The sequence below is a fragment of the Chrysochloris asiatica genome, unplaced genomic scaffold, assembly GCF_000296735.1.
Source record: "Chrysochloris asiatica unplaced genomic scaffold, ChrAsi1.0 scaffold00024, whole genome shotgun sequence".
NCBI lineage: Eukaryota > Metazoa > Chordata > Mammalia > Afrosoricida > Chrysochloridae > Chrysochloris > Chrysochloris asiatica.
The window spans coordinates 20,306,146-20,322,882 of record NW_006408542.1 but is presented as its reverse complement, the minus strand read 5'-3'; the positions used below and the strand labels follow the sequence as shown (position 1 = coordinate 20,322,882).

General features: G+C 50.9%; 1 protein-coding gene across 2 annotated transcripts in view; it reads right to left on the bottom strand.

Moving 5' to 3' along the window:
* The window catches only part of TTC7A (tetratricopeptide repeat domain 7A), a 149,831-nt gene that overhangs the window by 38,476 nt on the left and 94,618 nt on the right, over positions 1-16,737 (bottom strand). For both annotated transcript variants that reach the window (XM_006839425.1, XM_006839426.1), the window contains 4 exons: positions 10,053-10,170; positions 8,674-8,731; positions 7,663-7,735; positions 5,320-5,480 (listed from right to left, as the gene is read on the bottom strand). In XM_006839425.1, the coding sequence (XP_006839488.1) occupies positions 5,320-5,480; positions 7,663-7,735; positions 8,674-8,731; positions 10,053-10,170 (410 nt within the window). The remainder of the gene's footprint in view (positions 1-5,319; positions 5,481-7,662; positions 7,736-8,673; positions 8,732-10,052; positions 10,171-16,737) is intronic.

Here is a 16,737-nt window from a genome sequence, read left to right as displayed (position 1 = left end):
CTCCGCGAAAGTAAGGTTTTCCTCCAGGAGTCCTGAGGGTGCTTTTGTGGGAATGGTGACCTCTTGTCCAGTCACTAAGCTTAGAATCTTTTTCACAAGTTTCCAGACCTTGGCTTCCTGCCTTGGCCAGCATTCTGTCCACCTCAAGGGTGACCATACTTGGCAGCCTCCCTCCCTCTCATTTAAGTTTTTTATTGGATGTGGGTGGAGCTTAAAAAAAAAAAAAGGTTTATTGCTTTGCTTATCTTTATGTATTACCGTTGCAGTAGTAAACAGAACAGTTTCACCACCCTAAACACAGCCTGTGCTCCGACTAGTCTTCCTTCGTCCTCTTCCTCAGAGCCCCTGGCAACCACTGATTGTTTCACTGCCTTTAGAGTTTTGCCTTTTCCAGAACATCATATATACTTCAAGTCATATAATGTAGCATTGTCGGATTGGCTGCTTTCACTTGGCAATATGATTTCAGGTTCCTCCAGGTATTTTTATGGCTTGATAGCTCACTTAAAAAAACTTCTTTGTCACTTTTTATTGTGAATTGAGTGAAGGTTTACAGAGCAGATCATCAGATTTAGTCAGGACTGCTTCTAAATGGCCTTTCTAGTTATGGTCTTGCAACTCCCCTAGAAAACAGGGTGGGACTATGCAAATAAGGTGCTGTGATCCACAAAGAGAATTAGACAGCTAGCTAATAATACAAATAGGGTGCATGGCACTCTTGTGACAGTGGGAACATGCAAATAAGTATATGGAACCCTAGCAAGGGAATTGGTCAATTTTGCCATCCCACTAGGCTTAAAATGAGCCATCCTAGAGGCAGAAAGGGGTACCTCACTACTATCAAGAAGGAATGAGAGCAGAGTAAGTCTTTGGATCTGAAGTCCCTGCGCTGAGAACCTTCTAGACCCAGGATACACAGAGAGAGATGTAACACTGTGACAACACAGGACAGCAAGAAGTGGTGGCAGAGAAACGGTGGCATCAGAAGCAGGAGGCTGACGTGAGACAGTACAGGGGGCTTCCTGGCCCGTGGAGCAAGGTGGCTATACAGGGTGTACTGACAGGGTAACAGAGCTGAGTACATTTCAAGCCAGGGGCTTCCTGAAGGAGTGGGGTGCCTGTGGACACTCGTCCAGGCCCAGCTAGGATTGCTGTCTCATGAATCGAGAGCTAAGCACCTCCAAGCCAAGGCTTCCTGGAAGAGTGGCATGCCCTGGACACTCACTAACTGGTACAGCTAAAGTGCTTTCTAACATTTGCCGAAGAAAAGCAGAGGCCTAGGCTGGCCCAAGAGGCCTGAGGGGGTCAGGGGGCAATCAGCCTCTGGGTATGCCTGAGAAGCTTCCTGGTGGAAGAACTGATTTTGAATGTAACCTGTTACTTTCCCTAAATAAACCCCATAACTACTCTGAGTATGTTCTGTGAGTTGTGTGTGGTCAGTGCAGTAAATTCTCAAACTCAGCAGAGAAGCGGAAAGAGCATGGGAGGTCAACAGAGGTAAGAGAGAATGCTGATGTCAGAACCGGTAAAAGGTCGGAGAAAGGAGGTGTGTCTGAACTCTCAACCCTGGGCCCATCCTGCTGATCCCCTCGAAAACTTTAGAGGTCAGACACCCCTGCCGTGCCAGTTTCATAGGAGTTGGACTTTCTGCTTTGCTGCAATGATATTCACTGGCCTGTTTGTTTAATTAACTGCCGTGGCAACAGCTGAAGCCACACACGGCTTGTTCCCAAGGCAGGGAGCAGCTGGAGACGCAGGGCGCAGCTTCCATCGAAGAGCAATGACATTTTTCCATGATCCCTGACCCGTAATGGGTTCAATGACATTTCCTGCTAATCCACGGGTTTCTGTACCCCAGGGTTTCATCTGTAGGGAACAGTATTGATTCATCTGCAAAGAGCCACAGTCAGCCCTATAATCATTAAATACAGCTGGGGGTGGGGTGGGATGGGTAAATGAAGGCCCACCTCCCCAGCAGCCTGTATGTTTTTTCACTTAGTTTCTTAAGGTCCTGGAGGTTCAGGGCTCGTGGCAGCTCAGAGAGAAAAAAAAAAAACTTGGCTGCTGCTTTTCCCTGATGCCCTGGACAAGCTGAGCACACGCCTGCAAACGTTCCAAACACAATGCTCTATGGTGACTCTGAGACAGAAGAAGAGCTGTGGAGGTCTTTTGGGTGAGACTCCAATGCTCAACTCCTTCCTTCTGTTCTGACCTCAGAAAGGTCCCCTGCTGCTGGCCCCAGCCTGGAAAAGCTCCTGAGAGTCTCTGCTTGTCTGAGTCTCCTGCCTGCAGCCTGTAGAAACCGCTGAGAAAGGGCACAGTTCTTCCAACTTACAGGAGCACATCCATACCAGGGATTTCAAAGCTTCTCTGGGTTGGAGCTCTGGGAAGTCAGCCAAAAGGCATCTCCTATCACAGCACAGTGCCAGGGAGCCTTGGAGTCCTGGAAGCCCACCATGGACTTCCAAAGAGGGCAACCAACCTTAGGCAAGGCTGTCTTGATGACGATACTTTCAGTGAACCAACAGTTGTTCTGGCAAAGGAGCAGGAAACCAAGTGAGGGTGGAGGGAAAGGAGGGCACACCGCTGGAATGACAGCTCCCTAGTCCAACCAAGAGCACAGAAAACCAAAGGCAGGATGTCCTTCCTTGGGAGTCTGGGGAACTGAGGGAGAGCAGAGTGCCCGGTCCCCCACACCAGACAAACCCCACTTCTGGCAGCACTGGATAGGATTTTTATAGGCAGAATTAGTGGCACCATACCAATCCAGAGGAGGGGTTCTGCCTAGTTGGAAGCATGCAGCCCCAAGGCTAGGAAGACACACTGAGCTGTGGATTGGGGTTTATGTACAACCAAACACCTCACTGGTTTTGTTTCCTTGGTTGGGAGGTTCAGGGTCATAGTTTCATGGGACATCCTAGTTAACCAGCCTAATACATGTCTAGTGCTCTTGTTCTACCTCCTAGTTTGTTTTGAACTGCCTGGAATACAGAGGGAAAGTCAGGAATAAGAGGAGGACATGGAATGTGAGTCCACTTGCCTCCATGAACAACTACGTCCTTTGCCACGAGACCAGAAGAACTGGGTGGTGCCCAGCTACCACTGGGGAATATGCTGATCAAAGATTCTACATTAGAATCCTGATCAAAAGAGGAAAAACGCAAAACAGAACTTCAAATACTCATGGAATCCTTTCTCCAGTCATGGAGGTTGGATGAATCTATTGACCTCAGATCTCAGGTAACCTTTAAGCTTTAAACGAAATATATCCCCTAAAGTCTTAACACCAAAAAAATACTTTAGCTTAACTAGTAAAAAATGTCCGCTTTGAGCATTCTGCTCATTGAAGATCTACAAGGGATCAAATGACAACAGTGATGTGAAAGATTAGAGGACACTTAGGGGCCAGTGGATGAATGTTAAAATAGGGAAGGAAGAACTGAAAAAAAAGGACGGTGAAGACGGTTGCACAACTTGAAGTAAGGAATCAGTGTCCCTAAATGGTACATGTAGAAACTGTTGAATTGGTGTTATGTTTTGTTGTGTATACTCACAACAACAACATAGAGTAAAATAAATTATAAACAACCCACCAGTAGTGCAAGTGTTCAGAAAAGCTGACTTGTCCCTGCACTCAGTCCTCTCTCTGACAGGCCAGGATGGGCTGCAAGGGTCCCCACGGAAGGAAACATCCTGGACCAAGACAATTCCAACCTCCTTCTTCACCCACAAATTTCCTCCAATTTTTTCGAAAACCTGCTTATGTCACCTGTGTGAGTTAGCATTCAAGGAAACCAAGACCCTGGTTTCTTCCTTGCTCTATAAAACAGGAAGGCCTTTGGCTGGTTCTAAATGGCCTTCCCTCAGACCCCAAGGAGGAACAGGGTTGGGTACTGAAGGACCCTCATCTTATAATTAATTGAAAGAGTCAGGGGAAACAGGGTATTGTTACACCCAGCGTCACCTGCACCTGAGGGGAGGAGGGAAGAAATTCAGACAAAACCAAAACACCAAACCTATCACCGAGTAGATTCCAACACACAGTGGCCTTATAGGACAATGAAGAACTGCCCCATTGGGTTTCTGAAACTGTAAATCTTTACGGAAACAGACAGCCTCATCTTTTTCCCAACTGGTGGGTTTGAACTGCCGACTTTTTTGATTACCAGCCCAATACTTAATCTACAGCATCACCTGGGCTCTTTGAAATCAAGACAACCTTCCCCTATTTTCTTCTCACAGAGCAACAATCCCTACTGACTTAATGGCCCCAACATAGCTCTTGTTCCTTGTTACAGATTGAATTGTGTTGCCACCCTACCCCAAAATGAGTTGGAATCCTAACATCAAAACTGTGAATGTGTCCTGTTTCCAAATAGGAGTTTGTTATGTTAATGAGGGCTATCACATCAGTGTTGTTGTTAAGTGCTGTGGAGTCCGGTTCAACTCACAGCCATCCTGTATAAGGTTTCCAAGGAGAAGCTGGTGGATTTGAACTGCTGACCTTGCGACTCAAACCAACATTGTAGTCAACTGCTTGTATCCTAAACCTAATCACTTAAGAAGAGCAGATCAGATAGAGAAGGAAGCACAAATGGAGAAACTGAGACAAGGACCCTTCCTCAGAAGTGAGAGAGCAAATCTCCTGTGGCCGTACCCTGAATTTAGATGTCTAGCATGTAAGAATATAAATCTCTGTTCTCTACATCCAGCCACTTGTGGTGTTTCCTTTCTGGCAGCACTGGGCAATTCAGAAATCCCTCTCACCTTGCCTGGTCATCTGTAAAGGGTCTAGTGCCTACTGCAGCCAAGGACAAGGGCAATTTGGAAAGCCTGCTCCAAGAAGATGGGCATGACTGATGTGAACTGAGGGGCAGGATAGAGACAGGCAGACAGTCCCAAATGCCAGGACAGAAAAAATAGCTGGCCTGCTTGGAGGCAGGTGGATGACTCACTTGACCTCTGTTAGGCCTTTGCTGGCTGCTAAGTATAACAGTAAAGTTGCACAAATTAAGTGTGTTCATGACGCTGAAACGCTGAGGCCAGGGCATTGTGGAAGTAACCCAGTCCTGCATTTGAGCACAATCTTCTCAGCGGTACACGGAGCCCCCTGCCCCCCACCCCTTGGAGCCTGCAGCAGCACACAGAGCCCACTATTTCCTGACACCTCTTAGCACCGAATAGGGAGCCATTCTGCATCCCTACAGTCTCCCCGCCCTGCCTCCCAGCCAAGGACACGCAGGCAGGGTGGGGCGTGCACGTGCTCGTTGTCAGGCCGCAGCCAGCTTCCCAGCCCAGTGGCCCCGGGGCCCTGCTCACTTGAAGTTCTCCGGGTATTCGGTGATGGCCATGTTGACGACATCCAGGGCATGCTGGTAGTGTTTCTGGGCAGAGAAGAGCAGTGCCAACAGGTGGAGAGCATTGGCATCATCACGGCACACTTTCAAGGCCTCCTGCAGCTGCTCCATGGCGCTGGAGATCTGCCAAAGAGCCCCACCAGCTCAGTGACCTTTCTTTCTCACGTTCCATCTCGGCAACTCTGCCACAAAGCACACACCTGCCCCCAAGCTTTGGTGCCAGGTGCCAGGTGCCAGACAAGGAGGGCACACAAGACTCAACTTAAGAGAATCCCCAAGAATTGGGGAGACAGAATGCGATGCTGATATCCCCCAGCCTAACAACATGGCAAAGAGGGGTCTGTGGTCCTGACTCAGGCCCAGGAAGCTACTGCTATCCCCACTCAGAACAGAGAGGAGTACGCTTACTTGTAGGGCACAGGATTCAGGTCCTAAGTCAGAGCAGTGTGCACTGCAGGGAGCGGCCAAGACCATGAGTGGAAACTCTGCCCAACCCTGACGATAGGGAAGGGACTGTCTGCCCTCCAGATGCAAGTGACAAAAAGGGGGTGCAGCCTGACCAGAGGCAGGGAGACATGCAGAGACATGGAGCCCACAGATGGGGAGCTGGGTCTCTCACATGGGCACAGTACGGGCTTCACCACAAGGTTCAGGATAGTTGCATTTTAAAAGTCCAGCTATGTGGCAGTGGGGAGCCTGCAGGGGTCCTCTTGGGTGCAGCCTGGGAAAGCCAATTTAGCAGGTGTGACCAGAGGCCACTGTGTGTTCCAATTTTCATGGGTTTAGGCTTTCAGCCTCCTTCCTCAGAGCTCTGTAGGAAAGAAGGCAGCCTGCCACTTGGGGGTCATTGCCGGTGGGCCCAGGGGCAGGGGCGGCATCCCTACCCAGGGACCCCATCTGATCCAGTCTCTGAAGGCACTGAGGAACTGCAATTGTGACCCAAGCCCAGGCGGCAGGTTGCTGGGTCTGTTAGCACCCAGCCACATCCCACAGGGAAGCGACTGCAGGTTAAGATCGCACACTTGTCCCAATCAGTCGCAAAACTTGCAACTTGGGACCCTGGGGAGCGTGAGTTCTACAACTCCTTCCTGAAGTGGCCAGGATGGGTGCCAAGATTCCCTGGGTGGGAGACACCTTCTCCTCACCTCTGATCCCACCTTTTCAGCATCATCCTCCACCTCTACCCACTGCTCTACTGGGAGCTTGTCCCTCTTCAAGGGCACAGGTGTAGCACACATAAGCGTGTACCCTGACAGTGTTTGTGGGGAACATTTCAGAGAAAACTTGTAGCAGTCACCAATGTTAATGCTCTTCTTCAAAGAGAGAGCAATGCTTGTCAAGCGGTCCTGTGTGAGCAGCAGCCCATTCCGGATACAAAATACTCATTATCCTCCTGGGTACACTAAGTGCCAGGCCCAGAGTTCTCCCACAGGGATAGGACTTTGGTGACCTGATGAGGTGGACCCCGTTCTTGTGGGCCCTCACTCCTCAGGGAAGGAGGGGCTGCAGGGCCACGGAGACCCAGCAAGTCTGGATTAGAGTCCATACAGGGGGGCTCTCTACTCCTGCAGCTGCCAAGATCTGGGGTCCCCAGGGAAATCAGGCACCAGGCTTCTATGCCCTAATCAGACACCCTCCCCCTGCCAAGGTCAGAAAAAGCCCCCTGGCAAGTCCTACTTTAGAGGCTGGGTGTACACACACTTGAGAGCAAAGGCAGCTGGGGCTGGGGGTGCAGAGCCCTGGCTTGTGTCTGGGTGAGCAGTTACAGGTCTCAGTTCCTGCATAAGCCAGTGTCCAGCAGCTTAGCCGTTCAGCTCGGGGAAGGGAAGGCAGGCTACCTGGAGAGTCGTGGGTGGTAGTGTGGGGTCCCCAGTGGGCAGGTAGGAGGACCCCTTCCAGCCCCAGAAGACAAGGCCTGCAATGGTGTCTGTAGGGCCAGAGAAAGCTTTGTGGTCACACAGAAGGCCTGTCCAGAAACAGTTCCACATGCCAAGTACTCCATTTCCCCAGATCCCTGTGGAAAGCTTAGCAGAAGGTAAGGATGCAAACAAATGCCTGTCATGGTCACTTGTTACTCTTTCAGGAGACTGAGATATCCTGGGGGGATGGAGGGCTGAAAATGACCCCTTCCTGGGTGTGCCTACCATGGGTCAGGGGCTTTGCCAAGGTGCTGACTTACAGACAAGGAAAGGGAGGCTCAGAGAAGTGAAGGCAATTGCAGTCACAGAGCTGGCAGGCATCGGTGCCAGGAGACAGATCAACAGCCCCCAGAAAAAAGCTGGGGGTTAGTAACAGTGATACCCACCTGTCGGACTAGGGCCAGCTGCAGGGAGACATACAGGATGACCTGGGGGTCGCCGGGTGCCAACTGCTGGGCCCTATGTGGGGAAAGGGAGTGACACATCAGGCACCGAAGGGCTAGCAGCCTTGTGTGATGTGTCCTTCAGCATGCCAGCTGTGTCCTGGGTGCTACGGGAATACATGGGAGAATGCTGCCAGGTCCATCCTGGAGTGACCAGCGGGAGATGCTGGCTCAGACAGAAGGCCACAGGCAACAGGGGTGGAAGGCTGGTTGTGTGTGGGCAGTCAGGGAGGGCAGCCTGGAGGCAGCAGACATGAAAGGAGGAGTAGGGTTACACAGCGTGTGTACAAAAACTACTGTGCAGGCCCCACCCCCTCCTCTGTGCAACCTTTGGCCTGGGTGTAGCTGACTGTCCCAGCATAGAGCACCTCCTGAGGGTGGCGTTGGGGGAGATGTCTGGGCTGGGAAGGGTCCAGAGGGAGAAAAACACCACGTTTTGAGCCTCTGCTTTAAGCAGGGTAACTGTGTATGGTACTTTCCCTGCTTGGTCTCATGTCATTCTCACCACAGTCCCATGAGTTACTAGGGATATTATCCCTATTTTTTGGATTCCTGGTGTGGTGTTATAGGATAAGCACTGGACTGCTTACTGAAAAGGCTGCCAGTTCAAACCCACCAACCACTCCTTGGAAACCCTATATAGGGTCGCTACGATTTAGAACTGACTCGATGGCACTCAACACAACATTCCTATTGGAGAGCCCCAAGTCCAGGAGCACGGGGACTGTGCCTGGGGTGGGCTGACACAGCCTCAGCTACAAGCACCGGTGCTGCAGCGAGAGGGCCCAGAGCCTGCCCTTGCTCCGCAGGGCCTTGCTTTCCTCATTAGTAAAATGGGGACAGTAGCCTCTATGCTGTCTATGTCAGAGGGCCCACGAGACAGAGCATACAAATGTGCCCCCTCCTGCCACCAAAATCCTTAGTGGGCCTCTGTGTGAAGCCAGACCTCCTCACCTCTCCAGCGTCTGCAGCGCCTTCCTGTGCAGTTCATCCTGCTTGGATTTCAGGGTTGCTGCAGGAGACAGACGGAGACAGGTCACGAGGTTGCTGCCCCAGCCCTGCAGCCTCAACCACAGCATACAAGCCCCTCGGAGGGAGAGGTTCACCTGCTGGTGAATGCTCATGCCCACAGAGCCCTCCCAAACCACCATCCTGCTTACTGAGGGAGATCTGGGGCCTCCTAACATGTTTCTGGGGAGCTCACTTCCTTTGCCACCATTGCCTTCTCCACCACCTGAGTCCACAAGCATTCTGTGACAGAGCATCACACCCAGGAGGCCCAAGCCTCCAATCTGGAAAACTGGATGCCTGCTGAACCACCCAGGAAGCTTTAAAAATGACTGCTATCTAGACCTGACCAGAGTCCATGCTGGTAGGGCCCAGGCACTGATGGCTGTAAGAACTTGTAGCTTATAAAACAGGCTTACTTCTAACACACAGCAGCTGGCTCCCTTACTTAACCAATGTGTGTACCCAAGGTTCCTTTCTCCTAGGTTTGTGTAGAGTGAGGCTCCACAGTATCCTGAAGAATCGTGCCCGTCGCTAAAGAACAAGTGTCTGACACCGCATCCAGACCTCTTACAGAGAAAGCAGCCTCTGTTAACACATGCTGCACAGGGTCTCCTAGATCAGTGCACTGTGGGCCCCCAGCACACGGCTTTGCTCCCGTGGCTGGCACTGGGGGAGTGTGGGTAGGGCTGGTTACTATTCCAGGTTTGCACTGAGTGGGGGCCCAGCACTCCCCTCCCTCATGCTGCAAGGATGCGAAAGTAGGTGGGAGGTAGCCTGATGGATCGGGAGATGCAGGGAGCTGGTGGGGCCAGGGAGAGAACGGCAGAGTCTGGAGTCAGCCGAGCACTTGCGCTTATACAGCACCTACTGTGTACCCAGCGGTATGCCAAGTGTCAAGGGATGAAGAGGCTAGGGCTCAAGCAGTGCTGGGCCCAGACAGCTACAGGTCAGAGTGAAAACATGGTGGGGCCGAGAGCTGAGAGTGTAGTGGATGCTGCAAATACCACAGGAGTTCAACAGGCACTGAGCCCAGTGTGGGCTCTGCAGAGACTGCGGCTGGGTGGTGAAGGGTACAGTGAACTGGATCCATGGAGAAGAGAGACAGGCACATCTGAGAGGGGGAGGGGTGACAGCCACAGTGGAGGTGGGACTGATCTTGGTGTATGTGTGAGTGGTGTGTGTGTATGCACATGCAAAGACGGCATCCATTCCAGAGGAGCAGAGGGCTCAGAGTGGGGTATCACGATAGGACCAAGAGGCCTTGGGGAGGCCTCTTAAAGCCAGAGTCAGCCAAGCAGAGGCCTCTCAGGGCCAGTACTCACCGTCAGTGGCCTGCAGGCTGTAGGTGAGACCCAGTGCCAAGTAGCCCTTGGGGAGGAACTCCCCAGCTGCTTCGCCGAGGCTGACCACCATCATGGCGAAGTGCTCGGCCTCTTCTAGCTGCAAAGACGAGAGGCAGAGGTCACTGGGAGGGCTGTGTGGGCTCTGTGTGGCCGCCTGTTCAGTCCTGGGCCCTCGTTGGCAATTTGTGAAAAGAAAGTTAAACTCCTGGCACTCAAGCTGGCAGACAGCTTACATCCAGCAGCAGTTCAGGGTAGAGCTGCAGTTCCTCAATGTTTGCCTCGCATCAGAGAGGCAGGCAGCTGGTCTAACACCACAGGACAACCGAGGTAACAACCATGGCTGCTTTCCCCCATCAGCGATCAAGGTCACAGGGCTCTACCTTGCTCAGAGTAGACCTAAATCAACAGGGAGACCCCAGGACCACAGAGCTTGTTCTGCTGAGAGTGTGATCTGCAGAGCAGGCCAGCCTGTACCACTCCTTTCCTATCTGGCCTCTGTGGGCCATTGGGTCTGCCCCTGCCCACCCCAGCAGAAGGATGCACGCACAAGGACAGGGCCAAGGCCTGCCATCCTGTTGGACACAGGCAGCCCTGTAGAGCCGGCAGGCTGCCACTCTGGCTCCTTCAGCGTGCTGCTCTCGATGACAAAGAGCTCAAACTTTGCAGAGAAAAAAGGCCTGGGGCTGTTTTTGTCCTGGAAGCAGGAGGGATTGTTCCAGTTGGAATGAGACCAACTGGCATGGATCACATGTGACCCATCATCACACACAGCATGTGACATGGGTGGCGAGGCCCACTCAAGGAAGTCTCATGTGTACACCCAGGTACCCCAAGCACCCAGGTCAGCTGTGGAGGCGGGGCACAGCTCGAAGCTCCAGTAGGGCCCACTCACAGCCCACAGATCTCAGTAGTTCAAGAAACAACCCCTCCCTCCCACCCGCCTACCCCAAGAAATGTCACCTCGTGCTTGGCTGCATCAGTGTCACTGAGAACACTAACTTTCAGGCAGAAATACTCGGTGCCAGAAACCTCACTGCCCCACTGTGAGGGGGCTGAACAGATCCTAACAAACCCTCCCCACACCAGAGGGCAGAGTACCCCCAACACACACACTGGCATGTAACCACAGTCGGGGTTCAAAGGGTCAATCAACTGGGAACTAGACTCAAACTGATCCCCCAGCAGGCACTGCCCCCACCCCTGCCCTGCTCTGCCCACCTCTACCTGGCAGGATGGGGTAGCTCTATGCACTGTGTGGAACTGAGATCCTGAGAAAGAGGCACTCATTATGAGATGTGAGGTGGGATGGTCCCCCACTTGGGTACAGCCATGGTAAGCTAAGAGCATATGGTAGAGGACCTGAAAGCCCTGTGTGCCAGAAGTCTAGGAACAGGACGTAAAACTTGTGCCCAGAGAGAGGTGGTGGACAGGCGACCCACCCTCTGGTCCCCACTGTGGTGGTGCTCACGTTGGCAACTTGGGCAGTGGGAGAGCTCTAGTTGGTGGGCTGGCCACTGAGAGATAAAGGAGTCTGGGAAGCTGGGCTCCTACCTTCAGCATTATCAGACCCCATGACTCAAGGTGAGGGTACCCACAGCTGCCTTCTACCCAGCCTCAGCCAATTCAGTAAGACCGAGGCTATCTCCTGAACCACCTGTCCCAGTGGGACATGGGGGAGCTGCTGGAGGCCCATGAAAAGAGCATGAAAACAGTCCCCAGACTCAGTCTGGCTGACAGCTGTGAGGTTTTGAGTGGGTCACTTAGTTTCTATGACTCAAAGGTCTTCATCTGTAAAATGTGGAGTTAGGCCCCCCAGTTTAATGATTCCTCTTCCTTCCTCCCACCCACACAAGACCGGGTGACTCTTAAATGAGGCTCCCCTGTGTGGCACTGAGGTCCTTGGGGGGTGCAAGTGATTTCCAATCAGCTGCTAACCTCCAGGTTGGTGGATCAAACCCACCCAATGGCACCAAGGAAGAAAGCCTGAATATATGCTTCCATAAAGGTTACAACCCCAAAACCCCCATGGTGTAGCTCTACTTGGTCACATGGGCCATCCATCATGAGTAGGAATCAACCTCATGGCAATGGGTTGGGTTTGGTTTAGTGTGGGGCCATTGGGGTACCAAGAAAAGAGTAATTGCATGGCTGGGGTTATCAACGGAAGCCTTATGGCAGAGGGGAGGAATGAGCAAGCAACACGTTTTCTTCTTCCTCCTCAGAAACCCTATACAGGGTACAGAGTCACTATAAGTCAGAACTGACTCAATGGTTCTTAACAACAGTCCCCTTGCTGGTCGAGCACATCTCACATAATATCTTCAAGAGTTATTAAACACGACTCAAACAGGTACAAACTGTCTCATAAACCACCAAGAAGAAATTATCAGAAGAATTCAGAAACTCACCACACTCAATGCACACACACCCTTCCCATGGCCATGTCCTTCAGACTCAGCAAACACCAATTTCCGCCTCTGATAGCCCGTGCATAGAGAGTGCTGGGAAGCGGACTCAGGAAATACTGGCACAGAGGAGGAAGAAGAGACCTGACCAGTTACACACATCACAGACCTCATCATCCTTTAGCTTCGTCATGAGAAAATGTACACCCTTAGCTTGTCCAACTTGTGGCTCACCCTGAAACCCAGGTGGTGAGCATTCCTCTGAAATCTGTGTAGTTTTAAAAAAGAGGTCTCAGCATGTTGTCTGCATTTGCCTCAAAAAAAAAAAAAAAAAAAAAATTATGGTATGCTAGCTGCAATGTTTGTTTGAACCACAAGGTCGGCTGTTCAAGCTCACCAGCTGCTCTTCGGAAACCCTATAAAGGGTCCCTATGGGTCTGAACTGACTTAATGGCACTTAACAACAACAAAGCACACAGGAGTAACATACATGGGAGCTCTAACTAGTCAACAAAATGGGGTAAAGCTGTCACAAGAAAAATAACTTTATGCCCCTTCCTCTAAGACAACACTGGGAATCATAAAAAACCCAAACCCCACCCAGTGCCATCACATCGATTTCCTCTCTTAGTGACCCCGTGGTAGAGAAGAGAACTACTCCTTTGACTATCCAAGGCTGCAGTCTTTAAGGGAGCATGCAGCTTCTTCATCTTTCTCCTTCAGAGCAGCTGGTAGATTTGAACCACTGACCTTGTAGTCAGCATCCCAAGGCCTAACCCACAGCACCACTAGAGCTCTTTTGGAGAATTATATATAGTTTTGAAGTATAATCCCACCCAACTCTAGAATCAGCTGCCATGAATAAGCAAGCTCTCCACAAAGAGAGGCAGGGTAGCCTCGGAGCTCAGACCACGAGCTCCGGGGCCAGACTTCCTGGGCTCCAGTCCTGGTCTAGTCACCACTAGTTGAGTGACTTTGGGCAACTTATTTGACTTTTCTGTGCCTTCGTTTCCTCACAGTATGATGAAGAAACACAAATGCAAAGATGTACAGTTCTGGAAACCCTAAGGAGTATTTCAATTCACCTATAAGGAGCTCTGGTAGCGTAGTTGTTAACGAATCGGGCTGCGAACTGCAAGGTCAGCAGTTCGAAACTACCAACTGTTCCACAGGAGAAAGATGAGGCTTTCTGCTCCCGTAAAGATTTACAGCCTCGGAAACCCTGTACAGGGTCGCTATGAGTCGGAACCGACTCCATGGCACATAACAACAACATAGGGTCGCTATGAGTTAGAACAACAGCAATAGGTTTGGTGTTTGCTTTTAGGCCTGTGGTTAGAATTTCATTTCGGATCATCAAAGACCCTCCTGGAATCCAAACAGGAGAGAACTACTAGCTGGAGCCTGTGTCTCACAGTTAGCCCCGAGTCACAGAAGAGAAATGACTCTTTACTAGAAGAAGCTTGTGTCTTTGTAGCCCTGGGCAGTCTGCTACTCAGGACTACTGAAGCTCGCTGGCCCCATCCACAGCCTATCCATGTACATGCATACATACAACCACCAGACTGCCACCTACTTTCGCCCTGATCACCCTTACTGAGAAAAGACACTCAAACATTTCCTAACCTACCCTCCTCTGAGAATCAGTTTCAGCTTTTTTTTAAAAAAAGAGTATTATTTCTCAACCTACTGTTGCTGTTAAGAGCTGCCGAGTAGGTTCCAATTCACAGCGACCCTGTACAGGGTTTCTAAGGAGCAGCTGGTGAGCTTGAGCCATTGACCTTGTGATTCAAACTGCCCTTGTGGTCCAGTACATATCCTGCAGCCCTACTGCAGACTCCTCTCAACCTACTAGTGGGTCTCAATCTATAATCTGAGAAATACTGTTCTTGTCAAGTGGTGGATTGAGCAGCCCAGTGCCTGTCCATCTCGAATGACCCTAGTCACCTTTCTCCTGGCCTAACTGTGACACTGCAGAATAAGCACTGGACTGCAAAGTCGGTTTGAACCACAAGGTCGGTGGTTCAAACCCACCAGCCGCTCCTTAGCCGACCCTATACAGGGTCGCTAAGAGTCAGAATCGACTCAACAGCACTTACCAACAACAACACTTCAATGGAGTCCCTGAACAGTGCAAACAATTAATGTGCAAGCAGAAGGGTTAATGGTTCAGGTCCACCCTAAAGTGCCTTCAAAGAAAGACCTGGCAGTTTACTCCAGAAAATCAGCTACTTAAAACCCCATGGAACACAGTTCTACTCTGATACATCTGGAATCACCATGGTAGCATTTCATGCGCTCCTTTCTAGCCTCCGACACTTCCTCCTGGGGCCTCAAATGTTGACAGCTGGTGGCTCTGTAGTTTCAGCTCTTATTGCTATGAGAAGCTTAGGTTCCAGTGTTGGGTTCTCCTTCCTCATCAAAATACTTTCAGGGTGAGGGGTTTTTAACCTTTCTCCTTCCTGATGCACGGCCTTTCAATACCTATGGCATCCATCTAACTCGGCTATAAAACTGAGGTGGTAATCTGTCCCCTCTTCCTCTTTTGCAATTCTTGAGTGATTTCACGTTCTCTTTTACAGAACGTGAGCATCTCAGCTCCCTGTGGAGTAGGTGTTTTTTACAGCTGCAGATTTGAGGCCCAGGAAGCTGGAGTGATCCTCCGACAGTTCCTAGCGAGTCGGTGACAGCAGCATTTCAAACTCAGGTCCTTCACTTCAAAGTCACTGACTCTTCCTGGGCTACCTGATTCATGGCCATCTGATCTATAGTTTTACATTTTTTCCCTCCCTGACCCTTTGGAAAAAGGATGTGCAGAAAGATATAATGTTTTGATGCTTTGTTTTCACTTTATGTAACCAAGACACGTTTCTGTAACTTTAAAAGATCCCACCTCTCTCCAGTTGGCTCCTACACAGATAAATTTTACCTCGCATACTTCCTGTCGGCTCAGGGCTGCCTCCACCTCCAGGGTTACACCATTCACGTCACAGTGGACTAAAGAGTTTCTGCGCTTGGAATCTTTGACCCGAGAGCACCTCCAACCCCTTTTTAGCTCCTTTCCATGGGGTCTGGAACCTACTGTTAATGGCTTGCCTGAAAATCCACTTGTTTTTCCGAAGGAGGAGGAGGCACTCATTCTGATTTCCACAAGCTGCTGGTGAGAGAGCTAGCCAGATCTTTTCTTTCCTGCCTAAAAACACTTCATCTAGCTCCCTGGCTCTGCCCACCCCAGAATCAGAAAACCCAAGGCAAAACCCAAAAAAGCACATCCTTTCTGAATGCTTGTTAGTCTGAGGGGCTGTTAACAGTGACAGTTCCCACTATAAGGACGTGTGATGTGCTAAGCCAGGGGACACGCCTCACCTCTCAGGTTTGCAGCCATCAAACATGATTGGTGGACATGATTGTTTCCAGGCTATGGATGAGGAAACTGAGGCACATGGAGAGTAAGTGGGGAAGTGGGGATTTGAACCCTAGTTCATTTACCTCCAAAGCCTGCACTCATTCCACTACCCCATACTGCCCCCATCAGGGGAAGCCTATGAGAGACACCACTACATGCCTTTCCAAAGATGCCCGTTTTCCCCACTCACCACCTCCTGTCTGCATCGACAAACAGCACCCCTCCCCACCATCTCTTTTCTCTGTGTCTCCTACAGGGTTTTTGTTTTCTAATTAAATGAGTTTCAAATACAGTATCTGGAAGAATATTAAAAATTATTTACACTTTCCTTTCCTCCTGTCCCAAAGAACTAACTGGGGACCTCACCCCAGGCAAGAGGCTGCTGCACAAGCCCTAAGCTTCCCTGGTTCTGGCACTGTTGTTACTGGGTCAGATCCTGAAACACTCTCCCCACATCCAGAGGCTAGTCCTGTCATACCCTGACCCACACCTGCTCTAGCTACACTCACCACGCTGCAAACCCCACCAAACAGCCAGCATGTGATCACTGCAAAGCCTCCTGCCTGGACCCAGCCTTGGGGCATCCCACACTGGCTCTGGGCACAGGGACAGGATGTGGGGACAGCAGGTGCTCCACCTCTGGGCACAAGGCCACCCAGTTGGGTTTCACCCAGCACAACTCGTTTTTCAAATGTCCTAGTTTCAGTCTCTCTTCCCGTAAGCTTGGCCAAATTGTCCACCTCCAGATTTCTGCCCCCTGCTATGGGCTTGGCTGGATGAAGGCTGGGTTGTTGGGGCGGACGCCAGTCAGAATAGCTGGGAAGGCAGCATCGATCACCTTTCAGAATCAAGC